This window comes from Kogia breviceps, chromosome 10 (assembly GCF_026419965.1).
Source record: "Kogia breviceps isolate mKogBre1 chromosome 10, mKogBre1 haplotype 1, whole genome shotgun sequence".
NCBI lineage: Eukaryota > Metazoa > Chordata > Mammalia > Artiodactyla > Physeteridae > Kogia > Kogia breviceps.
The window spans coordinates 103883779-103911721 of NC_081319.1; the positions used below are offsets into that span (position 1 = coordinate 103883779).

General features: G+C 45.7%; 1 protein-coding gene across 17 annotated transcripts in view; it reads right to left on the bottom strand.

The window, feature by feature from the left end:
• Nucleotides 1–27943, bottom strand: part of FARS2 (phenylalanyl-tRNA synthetase 2, mitochondrial) — a 454626-nt gene that overhangs the window by 228215 nt on the left and 198468 nt on the right. For all 17 annotated transcript variants that reach the window (XR_010835187.1, XR_010835186.1, XM_067006818.1 and 14 more), the window contains one exon: nt 19973–20133. Coding sequence is in view for 15 of the 17 variants with exons in the window: in XM_067006818.1 (XP_066862919.1) it covers nt 19973–20133 (161 nt within the window). In the remaining 2 variants the exon portion in view is untranslated. The remainder of the gene's footprint in view (nt 1–19972; nt 20134–27943) is intronic.

Below are 27943 nucleotides of genomic sequence, written 5' to 3' on the forward strand. Positions count from 1 at the left end.
CAGAGCTGCCAGAGGGGTCGGGAGCAGGGTGCTGGGGCCCTGGCCGGGAACTAGCTCTTGGACACCAGCACCAAACGTGCTGAGGAAGAGGGGACCACCCATAATTTATTCTTGACTAATTGAGGGCAAGTGTTACCAGGTTTCAGGAAAGGCTGCACGAGGAGACTACAACACATACAATGACAATCTATTTTTTTCTTCTGAAGTACGGCTAGATACTAGTACATCCTGCTCTCTGGGTCTATGCTCTCACAAAGGCTACACTCTCTTACTTCCCTATACATTCAGTAAGCGGTTTAATGGAAAAAGTGAATGTAATTCTATCCTTCAGAAATGATTCTGAAGAGGAAGAAAAATATGACAGAATCACATCAAGTTCAACAACATATTCCACCAGGCTCATCTTATAGTTTTCCTGCTCTGGCCGTGGGTTCATTCTTTTCTATGAGAAGCCCTGCTTCCTCTCAGTGGAAAACTGTATTTAGAAACCAAGACCTGGGCACCAGGTGTGCTCACTGATACTGTCCTATCATTGCTTCCAGGCCCTCAAAGCGGGCAGAGCTGAGGTAGGGGAAACACACACACTCATAAACACGAACACATTTATATTTTCTATCTAAAAAAAACATGAATCCATGTAAATTCCTCTAATTCCAATATAGCAACCAGGGCTCATTCTTGCCCCTCCTTTTCTCATATCTGTAACTTTTCTTCAACAGGGAGAAACCTCACTGCCATAATCCTCAGTACCTACTCTTTTGCTCAAGCTAGAATAAATGGAAGATAGTCTCAGAATTGGTCACCCGTACCATTGTTTAAAAAAAAAAAAAGACCCTGGTGACTAGAGTTCAACATTTTTTAGTCTTTTTTTGTGTAAAATTTACACACGTGAAATGCACAAATCATAAATGTACATTTCCATGGACTTTGATACATGTATACATGCTTGGAACCCAGCTATCAAGATACAGAACACTTCCAATCAGCCCAGGTAATACGAAAGTTGTCTAAGAACCAGAGAGACACATCAAAAGGGCCTAGGGGGCAGCTCGCAGGGTCTCTCACTAGCCAAATCTGGGGAAACAAGAGATTCACAATAAAAGAAAATGATAATAATGGAATACAACTCATTGCCTAAAATAAGCCGTAAGTCCTTCTTATGTGTACAACTGAATGAATAAATATATAAATAAACAAGTGAGGGAGAAGGGAAAGCTCCCCCTGGTAGAAGAATGTCAATTCAAACACCAACTTTCACTAATGGACACTAAAATCTGTGAGTAAAATTTTGATGAGACACAAGAGCTTCAGAGAGCCACCCTGTAAATAAATTACCTGTTATTTACAAAGGGAAAAAGTAACCTTCTGGTAGAGAAATACGGCAGGCATTACCTTAACCTAGTGATCAAAGCTGTCACCACCCATATGGGCACAAACTGACATGTTCCCCCTGATCCAATGCAAAACACTGGAAAGGACAAAGCACCACTTCTGTGGTCTTCCCGTGAAAAACGCACAATCTGAATCTAATCCTGAGGACACTTTGGACAGTTCAAATTGAAGCCCACGCTGTGATACGACTCCCGTGTACTTTTCAAAGAATGTCCAGGTCAAGAAACACAAACAAAGGCTGAGAAATTGTTCCGGATTAAGGGAAACCAAAGAGATGAAACAACGAAACACAATATTTGAAATCATACTGGACCTTGGACCCAGAAGAAAACAGCAATACAGGAAGTTATTAGGAAGGCTGACAAAATTTGAAAATGGGCTACGGATTAGATGTTGACTCAACGTGAAATTTCCTGACATTATTAACCGCAGTGTGGCTATGTAAGAAAAAGCTCTTCTTAGAAAACACCTGGTTAACGCATTTAGGAGGAAAGGGCATATGTGTGCTACTTGATCTCAAACGTTTGCAGGGGGTACATATACATACATATCCACACCCATACATAAACACTGTGTATGTACTCAATCCTCATTACGTATCTCATAAAAGACACAATATGTACCTATTCGACCCTCATCATTCACAGATTCCATATCTGCCAATTTGCCTACTCCCTAAAACGTATTTGTACCCCAAAATCAATACGTGGGCATTTTCTTTCTTTCTTTCTTTCTTTTTTAACATCTTGATTGGAGTATAATTGCTTTCCAATGAAAGTCAGCTGCTGCTCTACAGCAAAGTGAGTCAGCTACACATATACACGCATCCCCACATCCCCTCACGGTCATTCGCCGACGTGAGCAAAGCGCATAAACACCTGAGTTGCCCGATGCTCACATCCTCAGCTGAGGCGGAATCACGCAACCCGCCGCCTGCGTATTTCGGATCATACTTACCGTAAACAAGTGTGCTTTTCCATGTCTGCTTAGTGGCGCGCTTTTCTTATTTCTGTGCTTTTTGTGGGTGGTTTCGCACATGCACTGGGTATGTTCCCTGTTCAAATACAAAGGCTGCTGTGGAAGGGTCCCCAGAAAAAGTCTATCAGCCTTCACTCTGTAGCAGGCTGACCATTTCTCCTATTTCACCCTGATTTTAGTCAGCAAATACCTGTAGTCACAGATGACAGAGAGGACAGTTCAGCCCAAAACGTTCTGCTTCCCTTATGTCAGCCACCAGACGACCCTGAAGGCTGCAGCGACCCCACACCGCACAGGGTCGCAGAGAGAGCCAGCCCTGGGCGGCCGAGAGGAGAGGGGACAAAGCGGCACGGAAGGGCCTCCGAGGCCCGGAGGCAGAGAGAAGACAGGGCCTCCACGAGACAGGCTGCAAAGGGCCCTGATTCAGGCCCATGCGGAGAAGGCACCCAAGTTTTGTTCAGTGCTTGCTGAATATACAGTGTTTGGTGGAAACACTACAGCGGAGGAGGGCAGGGAGGGTGTGGGCATAGGAGGACGGAGCAGGTGTGACGAGGAACTGCCAGCACAGGCTCCGGGCTTGGCAGGGCCCCCCGGACCGGCTCCGAGACTCAACTTCCGCGCCTCCACTGCAACAGGGGTATCGGAGAACAGCACCTACGCCTCAAGGCTGCGATCACATAAAATCACACACACGCGCGAGCGCACGGGACAGGAGGGCCGGCCGAGGCCACTGTGTGGCCCCTGGTAAGAGCTCAGTAACATCTGGCCGCTGTTTCCAGCGAGAGAAATGGGTGGGGGGGCAGGGCCTTCCTAGGAGGAGCAGCGGAGCAGAGGCACGGCTGGAACCCCAGGGAGGACGGGGACCCCATCTTGGGCACAAGCTCAATGCCGAGTGCAGAGTCTGGGTCCCAACAGACTCGACAAGGGGTGTGCAATCAATGAACCAATAAATAAGTGACTTCAGAGAACAGAGAAGTCCCGCGTGCCTTAAACAAGGCGGCATGAGAGGGGCAGGGGCAGCAGACGGGACGGGAAGGGACGGTTAGTGGACAGAAAGCCGGGCACCACGCTGAGGAGCTCACGGTCCACTCTGGAAGCAGCGGGAGCCACCGGAGTCATGAAGACAAGCCAGTCACACCGCGATACGGGCATGACGGCTGGAAGGGCAGCAGCCGAGCTGGGGACCACTTAGGTGGCTTTGACGGCAGCGCCGGCGACACGGTGTCAAGGGCGAGGCGCGTGAGAACCGCCAGGAGCTCACCGGAGGAAGAGCTCCCTGCTCCCGTCCCCACAGGTCCCGACCGGGGGCGTCTGGGATGGATGCCAGGGCGCTGAGGGGAGAATCAGAGGTGAGAAGAGGGCAGATGAGGGACTCGCACTGATGGCCTTGGCCTTCCCAGGGCTACAATGGGGTCGTCTGTCAAAGGCTGGAACGGGCTTGGCTGTGGCACAAACCCAGAATCCCGACAAGAGAGCGCACGTGTGAGGAGGGCCACTCAGCTCAGCCCTGCTATGTTGAGGCGTATTCGGCTGTGGGAGCCTGAGGGCTCGTGACTTAAGGTCATCTCTGAAAACGCCGGGCTCAGGGCATCCAGGCCACAGCCTCGCGGAGCCTCCCGTCCACCGGCTGCTGCTGTGACGGCCACGGCGCTCCCAGCGCTCCCGCGAGACCTCCGCTTCTATAGGGCCCGGCCATCTTTTCCATTAAATGGTCTATTATTATTTAATAGCTAGGTAAGCATCTAAGTCCTTTTGAAATGAAGGTATTTTGCCCATATGTCACAAACGAGGCATGAGTTAAGTCAGGCCAAAACGAACGGACCTGTGTCGCTACGCCGGGTTCCACCCATTCCTACAGCCCCCTCCTCTGATTACAATAAACTGATTCGTCAGTAAATCATGCTTGGGGCTCTACCTCATTTGTTGGGTGCCCAAGTTCAATTTACGTACCAATGGCTGCATATTTGCCTTTGGTAGATGTGGCCGTGTGAACCTAAGCATAATAAATGAATAACCATTTAAGTGTCAAGTTACATCTTCGTGAGAAATCTGAAAATGAAACAGCCAGTGAATCTGTTTGTTTCTTCTATACTAGGAAATAAAGCTAATCATAGGATGAGAGGATAAATGCGAATTATTTCAGAGTGGCACGGTAACGGAGGTGCCTCTTTCACAAAGAAACGTGTAGAAACTGGCGTGATTTCTGGTGCGCAGCTGGAAATGCACAGCGGCAGGGCCCGTGCAGACGCTCTGCCTGATTCCAGGGCCCTGTCCATCATCTTTCTTGTTCTAGGTCTAGAATTGCTAAGTAATCAGGGGCTCTCTTCGCAGTCGCATTGAGGCTCCGCACCCAGAGGCATCGCTTTCTTTGAGGTTGAATCCACGATTAACGAGGCGTGTTTTCCATTCTCTCTTTTTTTCTTTTAAAAGGTTAAAAGGCACAGTGCAATTTTCTGTGAAGCAGGTGTGCAGCTAACAAGGTGATAATTGGGAAACTGAGTGAAAAGGAAAAACCCTATAAAACTAGAAATCTGCAGTATCTGGGAAGAGGGCAACTGAATTACCTCTAGAAGATGCAAAAGTTATGGTAATACAATGCTAAAGATGCAAATTGAAGTCCATAAGAGTGAAAAGAGGAGGCATTACGGTTTTTATCATTGCCCCAGGATGCAGAGGGCACACCATAATATTCAAGATTGTTGAAGCTTTAAACAAATAGTGCAAGCCAACCTGCAGTATCATCTTCTCTTCTCATTTCCTCACATTTTCAACAAAATAAACACTTTAGGAAGATCTTCCAAATATGGATAGCATTTACAGACTATTGGATTTTAATTTTTTTTTCCTTCCACTATTCGGTCTTGGTCAAGAAAACAATATTTTCTGCTTAAGATACAGAAATGTTTGGGAAGAAGAGATCTCCAAAACCTTCCAACAACCGTGATTTCCTCTCTCTCTCTCTGTCTTTTGTAGTGATGTGATGTTAGCCTTCATGGATGATCTGCATTTATATGCATATATAACCGTCCTCAAGCGAGGTCCAAGAGCCTGAAGCATCTTCCGCACGACATCAGCGGTGCCCCCCGCTGAGCGGACATGAGGAAGGCCTCTGCGACTGGCCCTGTGGTCCCTCTCCCTTCCCCGCCCCCTCGTTAACGTGCGCCTCTGGTCTGGAGGAAGCTTCATCTGGACCTGATTTGTTGGCCCTTACACGCTGTCTTCGTTCTAGCAATTCACCGGCACCAACGCTGGGCTCACTCACCAGCCGCGTCTCGCTCGGAAGCCACACGCCCACCCCGCCTCGCCCTGCCCGGGGCCACCCACCCCCGTCGGAGCTCGGCCCTGACTCGTCCTGCACAATAAACACCCCTGCTCCAGCTTCTCGTTTCCGCCTGGGCCTGAGAGGCCACCTGGACCCAGCGTCGCCTGCCGCCATACCCTCCACTGAGGCCCTGGCTGTACCGATTAAAGCGAAAGAGACAGTAGCAAAGGCGACACGGACAAAGAGCAGAGCTTGCAAAGGCGACATCAACGGATCATGAGCTCAGAGGCTCCCACGCAGGTAACTTCTCCTCCCGTTTCCCAGACACCCAGCCCCAGAGCCGGAAACCTGGGATGGCTCTCCTTCTCGCTTATCTGGACCCAAGGTGTGTAAACACCCAGGTGGCCCAGGTCAGCACGAGTTTGCTTGTGTAGCTGGAGCGCGGAGATGAACAGATCCCTTCAACCCTCAAAGGGAGCGGATCCCAGCTTAGATGACAAACCGTATGGTCACTGCACCCCTGCTCTCAGGACCCGGGGCCCTTCAGTTCCGTCTCCTAAAATGTCTCGAGCCCAAACCCGACCGCCTCGTCTCTCCACTGCCGCCCTCTTCGACCTCCCATCGTTTCCTTCCAGTCCTAGGCAAGGCTTGGAGTGGCCTCCTGGCCTCGTGGTCCCCAGCCGTCCTTCACAGTTTCCGAACTGGGATAATCTAAAATGGAGACCTGATGACGATGACATTCGGTATCTCGCTAATTGCCTTTGAGAGAAAACTCAAACCCCCGCCTTCACGTCCTCAGCACGCCCTCGCCCGCATTTCCCCGCCATCTCAGAGGGAGCACCGACGAGCTGAGCTGGGCCTCCAGGCCTCCGCTCGGCCCACGCGCACCTTCCCGAGAGCCCTCCACCGTGTTCCGGCCCCTCCACCAGCACGTGCGCCCCCCGCGCGCGGGGCGCTGCGCTCTCTGCCTCCCCCGCGCCGGGCACAGCGCCTGGCACGAGGGCAGATGCTCAAAAGGTTTTGGAATGAATAATTGATAAGGTTCCCGTGTTCGGGAAAATCCTGTCACATTTCATTCACATCAACTAGGGTCTCAATGAACAGCAGGGAAACAACTCCTCTTGTGGATTTCATGCAGCCTGGGAGGGATCATTTCCCCTCGCTACGCTGACAACCTAACTTGGATCAGAACCACATATGAAAAGAGGGACAGAGAGAGAGAAAATGTCACAAAGAAAAAGACAGCAAGAGACACAGAGACAGAGAGAGGGAAGGATAGAGACAGACGCAAGATGGAAGCAGAGGGAAAGTCTGAGAGAAAGGCTGACATCAGCACAAACACGCATCAGCCAAGAGAGGCTCTGCAATAGCCACAGCCTTTACCGACGGCCAGCTGTGTCACCACAGGGGGAGGAAACCACTCTCCTTCTATACCTGCAGCAAGGAGCGAGGAGGAAGGGTGGCCACAATGCGCTAGGAAATGATTTTAAAAGACAAAGATTTGGTTCTCCTTCCCTAATGCTGTACTACCACCTTCTTTTTGCTCTTCTTGATCTTAGAATCCAAAGTCAGCTTTGAGGCATTTCAACCACCTGGCAGGACTTCTCTGAGGGATAAGGGCCCAGGAACACGCAGAATGTCTTCCATGAACAAGTTTTTTTCAACTGGCAAAATTAAGTCTAAACGAACGCTGGGAGTAGCAGTGCTGTCTGGAGTGGGCAGAGGAGATAAGGAAATCCCATTCACTTTCATGCATCACGGACTGTGGACCGATCTCGAGAGTGACCGAGAGGACTTATGTCACCAGTGCAGACACTTAGTGACCCGGCGCTCAGGAGTGGTCCAAGGCAAACAAAGCCAGTGACTACCTGATAGGTCTAAGGCCCAAGGCTTCTGAATCCCAGATCAATTCTTTCCCAACAGCCACTCAAAAATGATGCTGGGTACTGAGATGACCAATCTGTCTAAATTATATGCATAGTTTGCAAAGCTGCTAGAATCAACTGCTTCCTCCATCTACTATCTGAACCTTAGGAACCTTAATATATAAGACCTAAAGTGAGAGCACAGGCTATACTCAAAACATAGATGTATCTAGAAAAATAACACAGAGAACAAAGAATGGACCAGGAAAACCATATGCAAATAAGACCAGTGACCTTGTAGCCAGTAATGGCCAATGTGTTCTATAAAGATTTCTCAACCATGATGCTTGACAACTGTGATCTGTAATGCCAGTAATTTGTTGTTAGCATGACAATGGCCAAATCTGCAAATTATTTCCTTTTTTTTTTTTTTTTTTTGCGGTATGCGGGCCTCTCACTGTTGTGGCCTCTCCCGTCGGGGAGCACAGGCTCCGGATGCACAGGCTCAGCGGCCACGGCTCACGGGCCCAGCCACTCCGCGGCACGTGGGATCCTCCCGGACCGGGGCACGAACCCGCGTCCCCTGCATCGGCAGGCGGATTCTCAACCACTGCGCCACCAGGGAAGCCCTGATTTACTTTTTAGAATATATAAAAACAAAAACAACGAAAACCAAACAGCCTGATTAAAAAATGAGCAAAAGACTTGAATAGACATTTCTCCAAAGATGATACACAAATGGTCAATAAGCACATGAAAAAATGTTCAACATCACAAATCATTAGGGAAATGCAAATCAAAACCACAATGAGACAGATACAACTCCACACCCGCTAGGATGAGTACTATATTAAACAAGAGAGAAAATAATAACTTTTGGCAAGGATGCACAGAAATTGGAACCCTTGTGCTCTGTTGGTGGGAACGTAAACATGGTGTAGCTATGGTGGCAAGCAGTATGACGGTTCATCAGAAGAGTTAAAAACAGAATTACTATACGATCCAGCAATGCCACTTCTGGGGAAAAGAATTCCCCAAAGAATTGGAAGCAGGGTCTTGAAGAGACATTTGAATCCCTATGTTCACAGCAGCATTATTTCACAACAGCCAAAAGGTGGGAGCAACTCAAGTGTCCGTCAACAGATGAATGGACAAACAAAACGTGTCACAAGAAGATGCAAGTAGATGAGGCCCCCACAGTGGCCAATTCAGAGAGAAAGAAAATGAAGCGGTGGGTTCCAGGCCCTGCGGGGTAGGGGGCTGGGGAGCAATTATTTAGTGGGTGCAGCGTTTCAGTCTGGGATGATGAAAACGTTCTGGAGATGGACGGTGGTGACGGCTGCACGACGAGCAGAGCAGTCATGATTTTTAAAAACGGGGGAAAAAATGAAGATGGGGCTTCCCTGGTGGCGCAGCGGTTGCGAGTCCGCCTGCCGATGCGGGGGACGCGGGTTCGTGCCCCGGTCCGGGAGGATCCCACGTGCCGCGGAGCGGCTGGGCCCGTGAGCCGTGGCCGCTGAGCCTGCGCGTCCGGAGCCTGTGCTACGCAACGGGAGAGGACACAACAGTGAGAGGCCCGCGTACCGCAAAAAAAAAAAAAGATGTATTCAAGATGAGCTTGCAAAGCTAGATTTGTGAAACACTGAAAGACTATAATACACAGAAACACAACTAACTAAATCAACAACCATAATACAAACTCGCTTTAGATAAAATTCACAACATAAAATAGCTAAAGATTTTGAAATAAGCATAGTGAAGATATTCAGAAAGTTAAATGTAGTAACAACCATTTTAAAAAGCAAGGAATTAGGAAACAAAACCAGACAGAAATGAAACAAGAAGGTGGAGAAGAAAAGGAACTAATTACTGATCTTAGAAGTGAAAAGTAATTGTTATTAAGTTCAAAAAAACTCAGAGAAAATTATGGAACTGGTAGAAACTACTGTGAAATTCACCAGCAGAGGAGGACAAAGAAATCAAAAATGTCCTAGAATAGTTAAGATATATGGCTGATAACTAAGAAGCTTTTCAGGAGACCCAGAAAAGGGGGAGGGAGGGGATAGAGGGGAACCACTCCTCAATAACAATACAGACTCTCCTGGAGTGGAAGGTACCTTTGGGCACCAAGGGGGATATCCATGCCAAGTCGCTTCCTCATGGGACTTCCCCAGTGGTCCAGTGGTTAAGAATCCTCCTTCCAATGCAGGGGACGCGGGTTCGATCCCTCATCAGGGAACTAGATCCCATATGCCGTGGGGCAACTAAGCCTGCGAGCTGCAACTACTGAGCACACGGGCCACAACTAGTGAGCCCACGCATCGCAACTACTGAGCCTGCGTGCCACAACTAGAGAGAAGCCTGCGCACTGCAAAGAGGAGCCCAGACACCATAGCGGAGGATCCTGCATGCTGCAGTGAAGATCCCACGTGCAGCAACTAAGACCCGAAGCAGCCAAAAATCAATCAATCAATCAATATTTTTTTAAAAAGGAAAACTTCCTATGAATGGGGGGATTATTAAAAGATGTACTTAAAAAAAAAAAAAGAGACACATCCTTGTAAAATGGGAGAACATCAAATGTAAAGAGAAAGCCTCAAACGCTAGCCAAGAGAAAAGGCATTATTATCTAGAGAAGTAACCCTTTGGTTCACATGAGACTTCTCAAGAACGAAGGCCAGAAGGAATGTCTTCAAAGCCCTACAGGAGAATGACTGCCCTTCTGGAATTTTAGACTCCCTGACATTATCACCCAAGAATGAGGCAACATGAAGACATTTTCACATATGCAGAGACCACAAGAATTTACCACTTGTAATGGCTCACAGGAAAAATAGTCAAAGAATATATGTCATTAAAAAGAAAAATAAACTCTAAGATGAGGCTCTGTATGGAAAAGATAAAAAAGGTGAACACAAAATTTGATAAAATGTTAGTAAATGTTTACTAACATTTGATAAAATGTTAGCCATATATCTGAACTATTCTTGGACATTTTTGATTTCTTTGTCCTCCTGTGCTGGTGAATTTCACAGTAGTTTCTACCAGTTCCATAATTTTCTCCAAGTTTTTCTGAACTTAATAACTATTACTTTTCACTTCTAAGATCAGTAATTAGTTCCTTTTCTTCTCCACCTTCTTGTTTCATTTCTGTGCTCAACTATTGACTAATTTTTAAAGATTTTTTTTGAATGTCAGGATAATAAGAGAATATTACAGACAATTTTATGCCAACACATTTGAAAGTTAGATGAAATGGACAAGTTTCTAGAAAAAAATACAATTTAACAAAGTGACACAAAATAAAACAATCTGAATAGCCTAATAGCGACTAAGAAATTTAATCTGTGGTTTCAAATTTCCCACAAAGAAAACTCCAGGCCCAGACAACTTCACTGGTAAATATGATCAAACACGTAAGAAAGAAATAACATCAATCCTCAAAATCCAGAGAACAGAAAAATACTTCCAAATTAGTTTTATGAGGATATTACAAATCTTAGCATCAAAACCTGATAAGGACATAAGAAAGAGAAAATTCTAGGCCTATCTCACCCCTGAACACAGATTTTTAAATCCTAAACAAATCTTTCCAAATCAAATCCAGAAATGTATAAAAAAGATAATATATCCCAACCAAGTTTTGTTTATTTCAGGAACAGATGATTGTTTTAACATCCAAAAAGCAATCACTACATGTCACTACATCAACAGAACAAAGCCAAAAAATCATGAGATCACCTCAAAATATACAAAAGTGTTTGATACATTTTAAGTCGTTTATGATAAAAACTTAGCGAACTAGAAATAGAAGGAAACATCCCTAATTTGATAAAAGGCTTTACAAAAAACCTACAGCAACCACTTTAAATAAATACTTATTCCCAAACTCTCAAGCTCAGACATTTAATTAGGTTTAATTTTATATTACCATAGTTCATTTAGTTCAATCTCCCCAATTCAATTTACTCCAATAAGAATCAAAGGATCATTCATGGTAAGATGACTTTTTCAAAGTCAGTAGCTAATAATTGCCTTTTCCACTTAGATCCGCAAACCCCCTGGAATTCACTGTTGAATAATTAGGAGTCTGGGGTTAAGTTTCATTTTTTCCATATGCATATACTCAATTATCTCTGCTTCGTCTGCACAGAAGCCTCCTCCTCCTGCCCGGTTCTGTAGTGCAGGCCGTGCCATGAGCCCAGAAATAATACAGAGGTGTGTTGCTGGGCTCCCGCCTTCTCCAGCCTCTGCATCCATCTTGCATCAGCTCCACACTCTCACAGTTACTGTAGCTTTTAGAAAAAGGCTTGACATCAACGTGAGCAAATCCTTCAACTTGGTTGTTTAGCTATTTCTGGCTCTCTGCATTTCCACATAAATTTTAGAATATGCTCATCAAATTCCTCATTAAATCTCTCTGAATTTTTAAATTCATTTTAAATTTAATTTTTAATTTTATATTGGAGCACAGTTGATTTACAATGTTGTGTTAGTTTCAGGTGAAACTCACAGCAAAGTGAATTTCGGTTTTTTTTTTGTGCTACTGTGGCCGTTTCATGTATTACATTTTGAAGCAATCCTACAAATTGTTTTTGGATATATGCAAATGCAGTAATAACATGGGGGTGGTAAATATCAAACTGAAGGCGGTGGTCACCTCTGGGGAGGAAAGAGAAAGGGGGTGTCCATCAGGCAGGCACAGGTGTGTCAACTGCATTTCGAATGCTTTTCTTCTTTATAAGAATCTGTGGTAAATCCCAGCAAATTTGCTGGGTGGAGGGTACACTGTTCTACGTTATTAGCAAATCAAATCAGGAAATGTATGTTTGTATATTTAGAAGATTTCATCATTTTAAAAATGAATAAAGATAAATATACAATAGCTACTTGGTTCCCAACCAGCAATTAACTGGGAGTTCAAACTCTGCCGGATGGGCTCTACAAGGGTCATCTATTTATAATCCACTGTCCTTGGTCGTGAATTACAGTCTATAATTGTAATTTATAAATCTCACAGGGAGGCCCTTGAGAAAATAAATTCTTCCCTCAAATGGAAAGAAAACAGTTGATTCATTACTCAGCCAAGTGACAGAATAATTAAGCTATCCACCATATAAATCACTGCCTACATTAACCATTCTTCATTTTCAAGACCACAAGATTATACGTATGAAACGCCAACTGAAATGCAGTTTGAAAAGCTGTGTGATAACGTCATCACAAAGCAACTCTCATTTTTCTGTCTAAACACACACTGACTTTAAGTTTCGGATGAACCCAAAGGCCCCTCTCATCCTGTGAGTAAAGGAGCAGAGCACACACTCCTAGCGCCGAAACGGTGAAGAGTTATGCTTTTCCTTTCGTACAGGATGAGGCAAATTAGAGATGCAGAACAAGCACACTCACCTTTCTTGACTGATAACTTAGCGAGGTAAATTATTTTCATTTTGTTCGACCCCCAGAATATCAATAAAAGCCTTACATTTGTCGCTCGAATGGGCTCTGACCGACGTTTGCCACTCCTCCTTCGACAGCTCTGAGGGTCTCATTCCCAGGCTGAGCCACCTTGAGGTTGTCGACCTTCCAGCCTCCTTCCCTTTGGCCATGTAGTTAGCTCAGGTGCACGTGCCCTGGTGACCCTGATTTCTATACTCAATTTCAAACAGAGAAGAACAATATCCCATAGCCACATCCTGTCCACACATCCCATCCGGCCGTCCTAGGAAAACAGGCACAGCCAGGTGCGCGCCAAAGGGGTACCTTACATTTGACTAGGGAATCAAAGCATTGAATTGAAGGAAGCAAACTCTAAGGGGTGATTTCAAACAACAGGCAGCAGAGGGTAAACATGTAAGGCTGGAAGACCTTTTCTAGCAGCCCCATCATCGCCTTTCACAGGTGCCTGTCTATTCATAACAACGGCTGCCGCCGTAGGAGATGGCGCTGCCTATGGGGTCTGCTGGGCCACATCTGGCACGGTTAGGCCTTTCGCTAAGAGCTCAGGATAAGTACAGCAGGCTAAGTTCACAGACCATTCCAACTCCCTCGAAGAGGAGATGTGACAAAAGTCTGCGGAGGACTTCTGGAAAACTTCCTCACACTTAAAAAGGAAACAAGGGTGCTTCTTTTTCTGCCTCTGGGCCCCGTTGTATGAGGTGACGGTTAGCGCTCCTGCCACCATCGTTCAAACCTGAGGGGAAAACACTCAAGGGTCCAGAGCGTCATCCAGGGCTTCCTGGTCTTGTGTGTCCGCATTTAAGCCATTTCAGTTGGGCCTTCCTTGGCTGAAGCCAAAAGCACCCCTACTGCTGTCCTGTAACTGGTACACCTCCCAGTACCCACACCCGGGAAAAACCCACCGACCTACCCGCCACTGCTTGATTGACATGTTCTTTCTCCCTGTGGCAATCCCTCCCGTCATACTTGTATTGGTTTCTGGTCTCTATTCTCATGATCTCCTTTTAAAATTATGACTCCCCCCCGAGCCCAGCTTTATGGAGGTATAACTGACAAGTCAAAACTATATATCTTAAGGTGACAGTCTGACATACATATACACACATTATGAAGTTATTATTAAGACTATAAGTTTTAACTTATGATCCATCAATTATTAGTATTTGGTTTAAACGATCCTGTACAGTATAAACTTACCCCTCTGGTTGCGAAGATAGAAAGGCCAGACTTTTTCCTAAAATATATTGCACATGATTTGTCAAACTGGATAGATAATTGGCAAGATTAAAGGTTTAACGCGTTGTCAATAAATAGGAAGTTCTTTTACATTTCCATCAGGTTAACGGCCAAGAAGCTGTAATACGGATGTTGGGTGTGTGCACACGAAAGGTCACATCACACCATCTTCCAATCTACGCTACAAGAAGGTGCTGAGGCCCTCACTCTTAGTTTTCTGAAAAAGTGTATTAAACAAGAAAGAAATTCATGGTAGTGATTCTCTAAATATGTAAATGTATCACAAGACCTCCTGCTTTCACGAAAATAAAAAGCAGTCATAAATCCACAGGTCTCTGATGACAGAGGCCCCAATACAAACACGGGGCCACATTCCATAGGACTCAATAGACTGTGGGTCGGTGAAATGTCCTGGCATATCACAAGGCTGGCAAAGCAAGCTGAGGATAGAAACCGCGGGCACGAGGGACCAGGAATCATGAGGACAGTGGCCGCTGCGCTCGTAGTGGCTATGGTGGCGGTGGCAACAGGAGTAACGGTTAGCACGGATGAAATGCTCACTGGGTGACACAGGGTCTCTGCCGTGAGTGCTTTACGTAAAAGCACCAGGATGGTTCCCACGGCAAACGGGTCCGTTCTCTTGCTCGCTGCTTCTCTCCGCACCTGACTATCAGCAATGACTCCAGGGCATGTATAAAAGGTCCTACGGCTGGTTATCTTCCCTGCTTTTTCCTCTACCTCTTCCTATTACTTTCTTCTGGGATAAAGATCCTTCTTCTAGCAAAAGAAAAATATTTATGTGCTTTTTTTTTTGGTGAGATGGAAAAAATGCACAGGGGAACAGTGAAAAAAATTGAGATCCATTAATTTAACTACGACACAATGAAGCTGATGGGATTCTCTGGGCTGGATTTATTTGGGAATAGAATGAGGAAACACTGCATAATCCTGCACTAAGTCTCTATCAGACAACATTTATGACAATGACAGTGAAACCAGATCTAGGAGCTATTCCAAGCCCTGGGGATTAGCAAGTAATCACAGGCTCAAGTCCTACTACAACTCTGCAGAGACATGGAAGGATTCAGAAATTAAGTAGCAAAATAGGATTTTAAAAAAAAAGAAGAAAATTTTGACCTCCACGTGCACTGGTCAGCGTCAGCAAAATTCTACATTCACCTATGTGTAGCCCCATCAGTGTGCTTCATATTATTTGACAATTATCTCTTGATAAATCTGTCTCCTCCTCTACATTGGAAACAGCCTGAAGTCAGGAACTGTCCATTTCATCTTACTGACTCCAGGACAGTGCCTCGGTTTAGGCAACAACAGTTTACCAGCTCAATACTAGGAGCTCCCTGGAGTCAGCTTTAGATAAAATCCGAGCTCTGTCCCTTACTAGCAGCTTTATTATGGTTGAGTTCCCTGGTGGTTCCAAGCCTCAGTTTCATCATCTGCAAAATGGGTTAACAGACCCCACCCCATTGGATTGTGAAGAATGAAAGCTGTAATATAGGCAAACTAGTTCAGTGGCTTGTACGCAGCACTCAACAAACGGCAAGTATGATAAGACACTAAACAAATTAATGCCCAGACTATGGTGCACTGACCATGACTGCCGGAAGACACAAAATAAGGGAAAATGGCCAGCCGTGGCCGTAAGCAACTCCCAGCCCTCGTACAGCAGAGCACTCGCCCTTGATGTCTGGTACCCCAGGGGCAGCAAGGACTAACTCTGACAGTTTCCCAGGAGTCTGTCCACGACTGACCTTGGAGCCCACGGGGCTGACCGGAGACCCTCTCACAGTCACTGCCTAGATGACATCCGCCTAACTCTTTGTGCCTTCAGTCTCAGCTGCGCCATCTTCTCATAATTATGTTAACTGTTCTTCTTAAGCCAGGCCAACAACATGAACTGACAAAAGGAGTTCCTTATTCCCCTCATATGTAGACCCACGACTGCTCCACACAAATAGTTAAAAATCGCTAACACTTTCATACTATCTGTATTACTTACACCTAACAACAAAATCTGCTCTATTCTATCTGAAGCAAGCAGTTCGCCACGATGGAAACGGAATAGATAAAGGTATATGTGATGGGCTGAATAACCACCCCCAGAGACGTCCACATCCTAATCCCTGGAACCCGTGAATACGTTGCCTTACACTCAAAAAGCACTTTACAGATGCGATTATGAAAAGACCTTGATATGTGGAGATTATCTTGTCACAAGGGCCCTTGTAAGAAGAGACAAAAATGCAGAGAGAAGGCAATGTGACCACACGGGGAAGGAAAGGAAAGAACGTAAAGCAATACAGAGCCAGGAGCCGGGGAATGAGGTCGGGCCCCGAAGCTGCCAAATGCAGGAGGTGGGGTCTCCCCTGGAGCCTCCAGACAGAGCCAGCCCTGCTGACACCTGAGACTGAGCCCCGTCAGATCAATTTTGAATTTCTGACCTCCAGGGCTGTAAAATAATAAAGACATATTGTTTGAAGCTGCGAGGTTTGTGGTAAGTTGTTACATTAGCAATAGGAAACTAACACAGAATATAATCAATAGATAGTAATTATAAGTGAATAATTAGGAAATAGCTCTCTGTGATCTATAATTTACAAAGCACTTTACAGACATCTACTTTTTCAGCAATCAAATCCTAACTACCCGACCAGAAGTTATTAAGTTTATTACACAAAAGTAACCATATAAATTATAGAATAGTGCAGGTATGCACATGCCGATTTTCTACTTTGAAGGCAGGAAAGATTCTTTTTTTTTTTTTTTTTTTTTTTCCTTTTGTGATACGCGGGCCTCTCACTGCTGTGGCCTCTCCCGTTGCGGAGCACAGGCTCCGGACGCGCAGGCTCAGCGGCCACGGCTCACGGGCCCAGCCGCTCCGCGGCATGTGGGATCTTCCCAGACCGGGGCACGAACCCGTGTCCCCTGCATCGGCAGGCGGATTCTCAACCACTGCGCCACCAGGGAAGCCCAGGAAAGATTCTTTTAATGACATTTAATACAAGAGACCCATTGTCGACTCCTGGATCCTCTGTGTCTCTTAAGAGAAGACAGTTGTGAGCCCACTTAAAACTTGACTTCAACCTCTAGCCTGTGGTCACAACTGTGTCATTCGTCTGTGCTTGCCCCCCCGTGGCGTTGAGCCCAATGCTCCATTCAGTGCTGGCTGGTGCTCCATCCATGTTGGCCAATTTAATAGATGACTGAATAAATGAAAGAGTGAATGAGAAAAACTCAGAGCCTTAGCCACGTTCTGCTTTTGATCACTTAGATGGCGTTTTCTTCCAAATTAACCAAGAAGGACCTGGTGCTAGAATAAAAAGAAGTAGCTTAGCAAAAAGTAAAAAAAAAAAAACTTTAAGTTTGAAAGAAAGTAAAAAGTTTAAAAATAGTTTTTTTTTTTAAAAAAAAAGGCCAACAAAAATGAAACCAGACCATCAAATAAATGATAGAAGGTTCTACTTTTAGTTAGGCTATAAAAGTCACAAAAAACCATCAGTCCCACTGTAAGCATGAGAAAACAATAAATTTAGAAATCTTTTGTCATAAAAGATACCAAAAGAGATCTGGATGCAAGTCTGAACGAACAGAATTCCAGACAGAGACAAGCCCTAGATTCCAGGGCTTCCACCACTGGGCACGAGTAGGCGGAAGGCAGCTGCGGTTGGTAAAGAAACTGCTGGAATGAAGAGGGGTGAGCCACACGCTGTCCGGCCAGGCCTGGCTCCTGGCAGAGACTGGAAGACGCAGAGACAGCCAAGCCCTCGCTGCAGCCCAGTCTCCCTCCTGATCATTTTGCTCAGCAAGCATCGGTGCTGGAGGAAGCTGGCAGCTGGGTGGAAAGCAGAGAGAGATCACGTAACCTCACACGCAGACCCCAAACTCTGCCGCTCGGCCAGGTCTCACCGCGGAGAGGAGAGGAGACGTGAAATTCAGTTCGACTACTCCTTACGACAGAGGGATCCTGCTTATCACCTTCGCTGCCTGGCCAGGGAAAGGGGAGGGCGTCCTGAGGAAAAGCGCTGTCCACCGTTTGAAAAGTAGGGTGAGTAAGGAAGCGGGAAACACGTGACCCATAGCTAAGGAGAAAGAGAAGATTAAAAGGAGAGCAACAGAACCAAAGGGCTGGAAGTAACAGACAAGGACTGAAAAACACTACTACGAATATGCTAAAGAATTTAAGGGAAAATGTACAAAATGGGTGAAAAGATGGAGAATTTCATCAGAGTCATAAAAACTCTAAAAAGGAAGCAAGTAGAAACTGTAGAACAGATGAATACAATATCTGGGATGATTAACTCATTGGAGGGGCTTAATGGTTAACTGGACACAATAGAGGAGATGCGTACACCCAAAGCTAAGACAAGAAAAAGAAGCACAGAGTGAAAAAATTTAAAAAGTCAAACCCCGGGCATCAGAGTTCTATGGCATACGTCCAAATGGCCTGATATACATGCAGTTACCACCAGAAAAAGCAAAGAAAGAAAGGAGGAGAATTGTTGGAAGAGATACCAAATGAGAATTTTCAAAGAGGGTTGAAAATCACTAATTCAACACAGCGAAGCCCCAAGCAAGATAACAGACAGAAAAGTCATACACAGGTCAACCTGCTAAAAACCAGAGTGAAAAGATAGAGGCGATGAAATGACATGTTTAAAGAGCGAAGAGAAAAAAAAAAAATACAAACACTGGCAACCTAGACATCTATATTCATGAAAAATAGTCCTAAAAAATAAAGGTGAAACAAAGGCATTTCCAAACAAAAGCTGGGAAAATTCATGCTGCACTACGAGAAATGGTAAATGAAGTTCTTCAGACTTGAAGAAAATGAACACAGAGAAAAATCATGATACGCAGAAAGAAATGGTGGTCAGTGGAGCATATCAAGGAAAATATAAAATAATATAGTCTTCAATTTCTTTAAAGGACAATTGGCTATTTGAAGCAAATAGAGCAACATATTATGGGATTATAATACACAGAGAAATAAAATATGACAATAATAATACAAAAAAAGGCAGAGTAAATAGAATTACACTATTGTAAGGTTGTTAAATGTGTCATGAAGTTGTAATAGTTACTCATGGTAAAGTGTGATGAATTAATTATACATATTGTAATTTAGAATAACCACTTAAAAATAATACAAAAAAGGTGAAACTAAACAGCAATAGGGCAATAAAATATAATACAAAAGCCATCTGAAACACACCCACAAAACCTCAATTTCCAAATAAAGAACAGAAAGAGAAAATGAGTAAGAACTAAGATAATAAAATTAAACCCAAGAACATCCCATGTAATTATGCTGAGTGTAAAGATATATTCAACACTCCAATTAAATATGGGTTTACAAAAAGACCCAACTGTTTACAAGAGACACATTTTTAATATAAAGACAGTGAAAATAAAATGATGAAAAAAATATACATTGCAAACACTAATCACAGGAAAGCCAATGTGTCTAGATTAGCATCAAAAAAAAACTGAACTGTGAAAGTATCATCAGTGATAAAGATGGATATTTCATGATAAAATAGCCATTAATAAAGCCCAAAATTTGTTCTCTGCTTAGACTAACAGGCTTGATAAATCCTCTTTTTTCAGCATACGATTTCAGGAGGTGTATGATCTCCTGTGTGTTTATGAATCTCTATTTAAAACCTCTTTTCAAAGTCACACTATCTTTAAATACAATGATTTGATTTGATTTGATTTTCCCCCTCAATTATCATCTACTTGATTCTTGCATGTCAGTTACCTGGAACTTCACCTTCTGGTTGATGTCCTGCACGCAGAACTGCTTCAAGAAGCGCTCATCCTCACTCCAGAAGAGGCGGATGTCGGGGATGTCGTAGAGGACCATGGCCAGCCGCTCCAGCCCAAGGCCAAAGGCCCAACCGATCTGATCTTCAGCACCAGCTACAAAGAGGAAAGAAGACAAGATGACAGGTTAAAAAGCACGAGGGCAATACTCCCATATAAAATAAAAAGTTAAAAAAAAAAAAAAAGAGCATGCGGGTCCACAGGTCCATCCCACTCCTGACACCCAGATAGGGCCGTGGTGAGTGCCGACCAGGTGCTGGGGCGGGGGGGGGGGGGCGCGGAGACACCCAAGGGGACTCCGATCTCAGTTTTCATGCTCCCCACATTCCTCGCTCCCCTCCCCGAGGCACTCCGGAGTCAAAATTCTCTAATACTGTCTTTCATTTCTGCTTAAATCCCAGGCTGGCTAAGCCCTGCCTCCTGCCTCTGAGATACCTTCCTGTAATCTGTGCTCGCCCTTTTTCCAACGTTCAGCCTCTATGTTCAGGTTACAGGGAGGAGAGAAAACACAGGCTGTCCCCAAGCGGCTAACGAGATGGGCAGGTTTGTTCAAAAACATGCCACAGTGGACCACTGATAGTCAGGAAGTGTGTGTCCAGCCTCCAAGAACCCTCAGTTTACTAGAACACACTCTGACTCTTGGTCAAAGCTGCCCCGGTAACACACAAGGAGCAAGCCCGCCAAGGTGACCTGCACACGTGGCGCCAGCCCCTCCGAGGGGGAGCGTGTAGTTCAGACCCATGACAACACACGAAGCCTCGGGTTTGTCCACGTGAAGCAGGGTGAGACGGCAGACACAAACTGCTGTGCGAAGGGGGCAAGGGAGCAGCGCACGGCGCAGGGAAGAGCTCACGAGACGGCGTCCTTTCGACTGGACGCTGAGGGATGAGCAGGATGCTGGGGGCGCTGAGACGGCTCAGGACGCCCCCCTCCACGCACACGACCTGCAAGGGGACCCCCCTTAGGGACCGCTCCCTAATCCCTAGGGTTTCACTGCTGGGATTAGGTTACTCTATGCGAGTCCATCTTAGCAAACTCCAGAGAGTCTCCTGCTGGCTTAGGAGAGCTGAGCTGACATGAAGACAGGAGGCCCAGGTGTGGCCAGGCCTGGAGGGAGGCCTCCGGGAGCCAAGGGAGGCCCTGGCGGCAGCAAGAAAACGGGAAGCTCACTCCCACGATCATGAGGAAATGGATTCTTCCAACAGCCCAAATGAGGGAAGACAGGACCCTGAGCTCCAGAGGACAGCGTGGCCTGGTGACACCCTGATTTCAACCTGTCGAGACCCTGGGCAGGGGACCAGGCCCTCTGCACCGGACTCCTGACGCACGGCGGTCGTGACATAACAAGTGCGTGTTGCTTTAAGCCACTAAGGATGAGGTTAATCTGTTACCCAACACAAAAAACTAATGCTGATCCAGATGTGGAGAAAGACGAGGGCAAGTTCCGGACTTAAGGAACGTCTTCACTGGCGAAGGGATGGAGGTGCATCAGAGGAGGGTTTAGGAGTGGATTCTGGCAACCCCGGCCGGGCAAGCTTCAGGCAGGAGAGACACGACAGAGAGGACCCATCTCTGGCCAGGGGCTGGCGCCACTGTCACTTCTGAATGAAACCACAAGGATAAACTACAACAATGGAAGCCACGAAGAAGTGTGAGCCTCATTGGATGATCTGTTTAAAAGATGAATGGCTAAAAACATTCCAAATGAGGGGGCCTCCCTGGTGGCGCAGTGGTTGAGAGTCCGCCTGCCGATGCAGGGGACGCGGGTTCGTGCCCCGGTCCGCGAAGATCCCACGTGCCGCGGAGCGGCTGGGCCCGTGAGCCGTGGCCGCTGAGCCTGCGCGTCCGGAGCCTGTGCTCCGCAACGGGAGAGGCCACGGCAGTGAGAGGCCCGCGTACCGCAAAAATAAATAAATAAATAAAAAGAAAAAAAAATTCAAAATGAGATCTCAAAAGGAAAAGGTACAGAGAGAGAGAATGAGGCAGTAGCAGGAGGGAAGACAGGCAGGAAGCAAAGCACGTGGCTGGGCAAGTGCGGAGCGCACCTGTGTCCTGAGTAAGATGACCTCTCATGCGAGGCAGGGGGGAAGGGGGGGCTTACCACAGACAACCGGGTCACGAAGGACGGAGCACAACCCCTGAGCCCTGGCCAGCTGCCTAGAAGAGCAGCTAAGGGTGAGGCACACTCTTTAGAGTAAGCCATACTGATGCCTGAAAACCATAAAGAAGGCTGCAATGAAAACTGTAAAAATTAACAGAAGTGTGGATACACCGCTTTCGTGTCCTCAAAGAATAAGTTTCTCTTTAAGTGACGGTGCCCGGTCCTGGTGGTGTGGTTCCGCACACCAAGCACCGCGTGGCGCCGGCGCCCTCGGTGACTGCTGGTCTCACTACTTATCCTGAGAACACTTTGGAAAATAGAGCAGCACATACAAAGATCCATAACAATGCTCGAACTCTTCATCCTTAGGATTCCATTAGGAATTTATCCTAAGGAAATAATTCAACAGAAGAAAAAAGATAAATGAAGGAAGATATTCAAAGCTGTATCACTTATTAGAGCAAGAACATGAAAACAACCTAAATGCCCCAAATCCGGGCAGCCCTTCAAATTATAGTACATTTTAGTGTAGCCATTAAAAATCACAGTTATATAGATAAATGTTGGTTAAGTGACAGGCTGTAAGAAATTACGAAAAATATCTATGATAAAATGAGTATGTACTATGCCACTACTATTTAATACAGGTGCAAATGAAGGTTGTAACGTAAAAAAATAAAAACAAAATCTGATAAGTAAAAAATGGTAACGGTGCATTTTTATCTTGTGTTTTATCTTAAACTTTCCATTGGCTTAAGGATCATTTTTTTTCCTTTTCTGTGAATGTCTTCATATTATATTTTTCACCCATTTGAAAAATGACATTGTTGCTCTTTTTCTTGCCTACTTCTGGGGGTTCTGTGTTATCCTTGTTCTGCTTTAGGAAAGTTTCAGAGGATGAGGAAGAAAGGGAGGGTAACGGACGGAAGCAGCAAAAACTAAGACACTAAAAATTGCTGGATGTGAAATAAACTCAAATACCCTAAATCTACTGCTCTTTCAGTGACAGATACTGGGCTCTAGATGGTTGGTTTTATCTAAAAATTTCATAATAAAATCTAAGAGATTTAATAATTAAGGAAAAAGTCTAACTCACAAAGCAACATTAATATTCCACCTCTCTTTATTATTTTTTTATTTGAAAAGACGTTTCAGAAACATGTTTTAAAGTTGTTTGAAAACTATTACCATTATGGGATGTCATGGTTATAAAAGAAAAGCAGCAGCTGTCTGTCTGTTTCGTGGGAGTGGGGTGGGAGAGAACTGGGCAAGTGGAGGATGGTGGGGGGACTTTATGCCATGTGCCTTTTTTATAAAGTGTGAGAAGAAATATTTCAGATAAAAATTTTCATGGTTAGATAACACACAGTAATTTCTTTTCTGTTTATTTTTGAGAAGTTATAAGAACAAAGCACTCCTCCCCTGACACAGTGGTGTCAGAGTTCCAAGAAAATCATGTGACTAGCGAACACGGATTACACGCTGAACCGACCTCTTTATTTCTATGAGAGCCAATACATTTCCAAGCCTGGAAAACCAGCGTCGTTATCTGTGGGGTTTCAGAAAACGACCACAAGCTCCTGCCTATCCTCCCCTTGAATCCCAGTGGGCTGTGGCTGCTTCAACCCACAGGGCTGAAGTGTGAGGGAAGTGATGCGACGGGACTTCCAGGGTTACGTTAGAAAAAGCCACCCAGCGAGTGCCTGGTTGCTTGGAATGCCCGCTCTCCAGACACCCCCTCCCCGGAATCTCCCTGCAGAACACGCTCTCTTGGAGCCCAGCCGCCGAGCTCTGCGCAGCAGTCACACGCAGAGGCCACGCGAGGCACTCCCACAGACGGTCCCAGGTGGACCCCGTCATCCTGGCCTCGAGGCAGGCAGGTAAGTGAGGAAGATTCAGGAGGATTCCATGTGCAGCACGAACAGAGAAAAACAAAAAACTGTAACAGAACATTAAGAAATGGAACCCAGCAATATACAAAAGGACATTGTATCACGACTGGATTTATCCCAGGAATGCAAGGTTAGCTCAGCATATGAGAACCGATCAGTGTAATCCATTTAATAAGCTGCTTAAAAAAGAAAACATGATCATCTCAATAGATGCAGAAAAAGCAACTGGCAAAATTCAACATCCATTCATTGTAAAAACTCTCAGCAAATGAGGAACACAGGGGACTTCCTCAATCTAATCAAAGACACAATAAAAAACCAACAGCTAATAGTATACTCAATGGTGAAAGGCTGGTTGCTTTGCCCTCGAGGTCAGGTTGAAAAGAACGATGTCTACTCTGGCTATTTCTATTTCTGTCTGAGTTCCCAGCTAGTGAAAAAAAAAAGTAAAGAAGAAATAAAAACAGCTTAATACATTGGAAAGGAAAGAGTAACACTGTCTTTATTTGCAGATGGCATGACTGTTTACATAAAAATTCCTCGGGAACACATTTGACGGGTAGCAAATACATGAGTTTGGGAAGAGACCACAATATACAATAATCCATGGTGGGTGTGACCCGGGGCCGCAGCCCCACCTGGCTGCCCGTAAGGACAGGCCAGCGAGGGGCCATCCCATCAGCACCTGAAACCCCAACCAGCTGGTGTGTCGAAGCTCAAGGACTAGGCCTTCATGAGGAGCGGGGAACGGCTGGCCCCCAGCTTTCCTGCCACTGCCCACAACCTTTGAGTCTCACGATCGTTCTTACTGAAAAGCCTGCGTGTGACACTCAATTACCAGGAAGGGCTGTAAGAAAGGGCGTCTATTTGCTGAGCTGTACCAAATTTTGTTTTTGAAACACTTTGTTTTGGTCCCATCTAGATCCGCTTCTTCTGAATTGCATCCCCTGCACTGAGGTATCGGCCTATTATACTCGTAAGGTGCCAGGAACTCCTTGTCAAGAACGCCGGTCACTAGGTCACTCGGTCTTCCTACGAGTCTTCACGAAATAAGCTGATCTCAGATCTAAGAAAATGGGAACAGGAAAAGCTTCCTTCTCGTCAACAACTGGATTGTCTTCAGTCTAAGGGTATCGTGACTTACATGACTGATCCTAATCCACCCCTTACTTTGGCCCCGTGGACGCTTAAAGCCATCCTTACAAGGTCACCTCTACAACGGTACGTTTCTCTGTGTGACTCTTGTCCCAGTTTTATTTTCTTATCCTTATATCCTCTTTGTCCTGGTTATATGAACTACTTATTTTATCCTCTTGTACATACTTTTATATGGCACTTCAAATTCTTTATGGAAGAAAGAGAGCCATAAATAACTAGACATGTAAAGGTACTGTCATCCCAGACAGGTCTAATTTTCAGGTCTTTGGCAAACCTCAGCTGTAATTTTTGCCAGGTGCTCCTGGGCTGACAGGGTTTTAAGGCAGTACTTTTTTCTACATTCCAGTACCGGAGGGTTCCAGTAAACTAACTAGTCTCTGGAGCATAAAACTGACTGTAAAGAAGCACCTCAGTTAAACAGAATATTCCAGATGGGAGGCACTTAGGTTTTCCCTCCTCCTTCTCCTCTTCTTGTTTTTAAACTTTCCCATCTCTGGACTCTTACCTCACATTATTTTGGTTTTATATGTAGGCTGACCTTCTTAGAAAGATTTTCAGCAACGAATCCCCTTACTCTGCTGTTTTCTTCAGAGAATATCACCTCTTAGACCCCACAACTTTTCATTTATTTTGTTTACTGTTTACTGTCAGACCCTGCCGGTAGCATCTGATCCACGGGGTCAGGACCTGGGCTGGTCTCCATCTCTGACACATCGGGAAGGGCTGGACCAGTGTCCAGCATGTACAAGGGCTCAGGCATTGTGCAGAAGTGAGTGAATGGCAGGAGGGCAAGGTTTAGAGATTTTTTCCACTTTTTAGTTTATTGGCTGCATTTACACGGGTTGTATTAGGAAGAATTTCACACTTAACATGAAGTTTTCAACACAGGCAGCAACTTTCTTTGATCTTTGATCTGTCAGAAAGTTTATCCATCATGAGGTGACATGAGAGATACCATTTCGGAAGAGACATCTCAGAAGCGAGAGAATTGGAACATAAAAGAGAGGAATGACAGGAAGACTGAATGTCCCGTCCCCTCACCCTCTGCCTCCGTCACTGTCACCGAGCTTCTCCCGTGCGGGGTGGCAGCTCTGGGGCCTATAGGATCTCAGCTGCTTCTCTCCAAGCTTCCTTCCTTCCAGCTTATTTTCTTCCCCGGGGACCGAACCCTGCACCCTGAGGTTCCCCCTCATAGACCATTTTGTTGCAAAGCCAGAGGTCAAATTAAAATTTTAAACTGTTACATATTGGAACAAATTTTTTATTATATTAAGTACTTCCCTGTTAACGGGGGCTGATTTCTAGGAATTCTTTGGCTCAACGAACTGACACTTTCCCAAAATAACTGTGAAAAGAAACACTGGAACAAGCTAGCAATTAACATTCAAATTTTATAGAACTTAACCACTTACAAAGCACTTCACCTACGTTACCTGGATTTTGACCCTCACAGTGACCCTGTGGGGGGTGTCAGCCTGGTATTATTAGTGATGTTTCAAAAGTAAATACCCTTGGGCTTCCCTGGTGGCGCAGTGGTTGGGAGTCCGCCTGCCGATGCAGGGGACGCGGGTTTGTGCCCCGGTCCGGGAGGATCCCACGTGCCGCGGAGCGGCTGGGCCCGTGAGCCGTGGCCGCTGCGCCTGCGCGTCCGGAGCCTGTGCTCCGCGACGGGAGAGGCCACAGCAGTGAGAGGCCCGCGTACCGCAAAAAGAAAAAAAAAAAAGAAACAAACAAAAGTAAATGCCCTTTAAGCAAGATCACACAGACACTGGGACTCAAATCTATGCTGTTTTTGTCCTTTTCACTTCAAGTACATACCCACTGAATGTTCCCCCCAGACTCATGCTCACACATTAACTTAGAGAGGAGGCTCTGTTCAAAGAATCTCAAAACATCAGAAAGTTCCACTTCTGTCTGTGTACTTCCTGCTTTGTTAACTGCCAGTTTCCTGATGGACTTTGTCATTATTCCATGAAAGCTAGTAAAATGATTTGCATGCAGAGCTGTGTAAATATAGCAACAGGCTTTTCTGAAGGTGGGGTTTCATGTCTCCAACCGTGCCTTTCACCCTGCACCTGCCCAATACACACACAGAGCTGCAGAGGAAGCGGACGGGGCCGGTGTTCAGCAGCGGTGTTGGACGAACGCCTCCACTTCCCTTGACCGTTGCTTACAACGACAGCCACGCAGGGACACGAGGCCCACAGTATCCCAGCACGACACTGCACAGCCACAGGCAGGCCTAGAGAGGCCAGCGCAGCTACATGAATTCTGGTTTCTGCTCTTCCCACCGTGGACTGAGTACTTGAACCCCTGCTTTCCAGCTACCATCCTTGAACTCTTTCCTCGGAGACTTGTCACGGGATGACTGACTTTCTGAGCTGTGCTCAGAGATCAATCTCCCACCTGAAACTTCTCTAGTTGTATACATCCTCGGTGCCACACGCTTCTGTCAATAAGTCCTTCACACAATCCAAAGGCTGACCTCTTTGAAAAGAACCTTTCCATGGAACGGAACAGACTGTGATCGGATTCTACAAGCCTTGAAAACAGTGGTCCTTCATACGGTCTGAGCTGGGCCGCATCCTAATCAACATTCTCTAATAAAACCTTTAACGCCCATCTTAAAACACTCCCTTTGGAACATTGCCCCTTCCTTTCTGGGTCCTAGACTTTGGTTTTCTCAACAAAGGAGACAGCAATTTCTGGCGCATATACTAATCAACAGTACATGAAACAATCCCAGTGGTCTTAC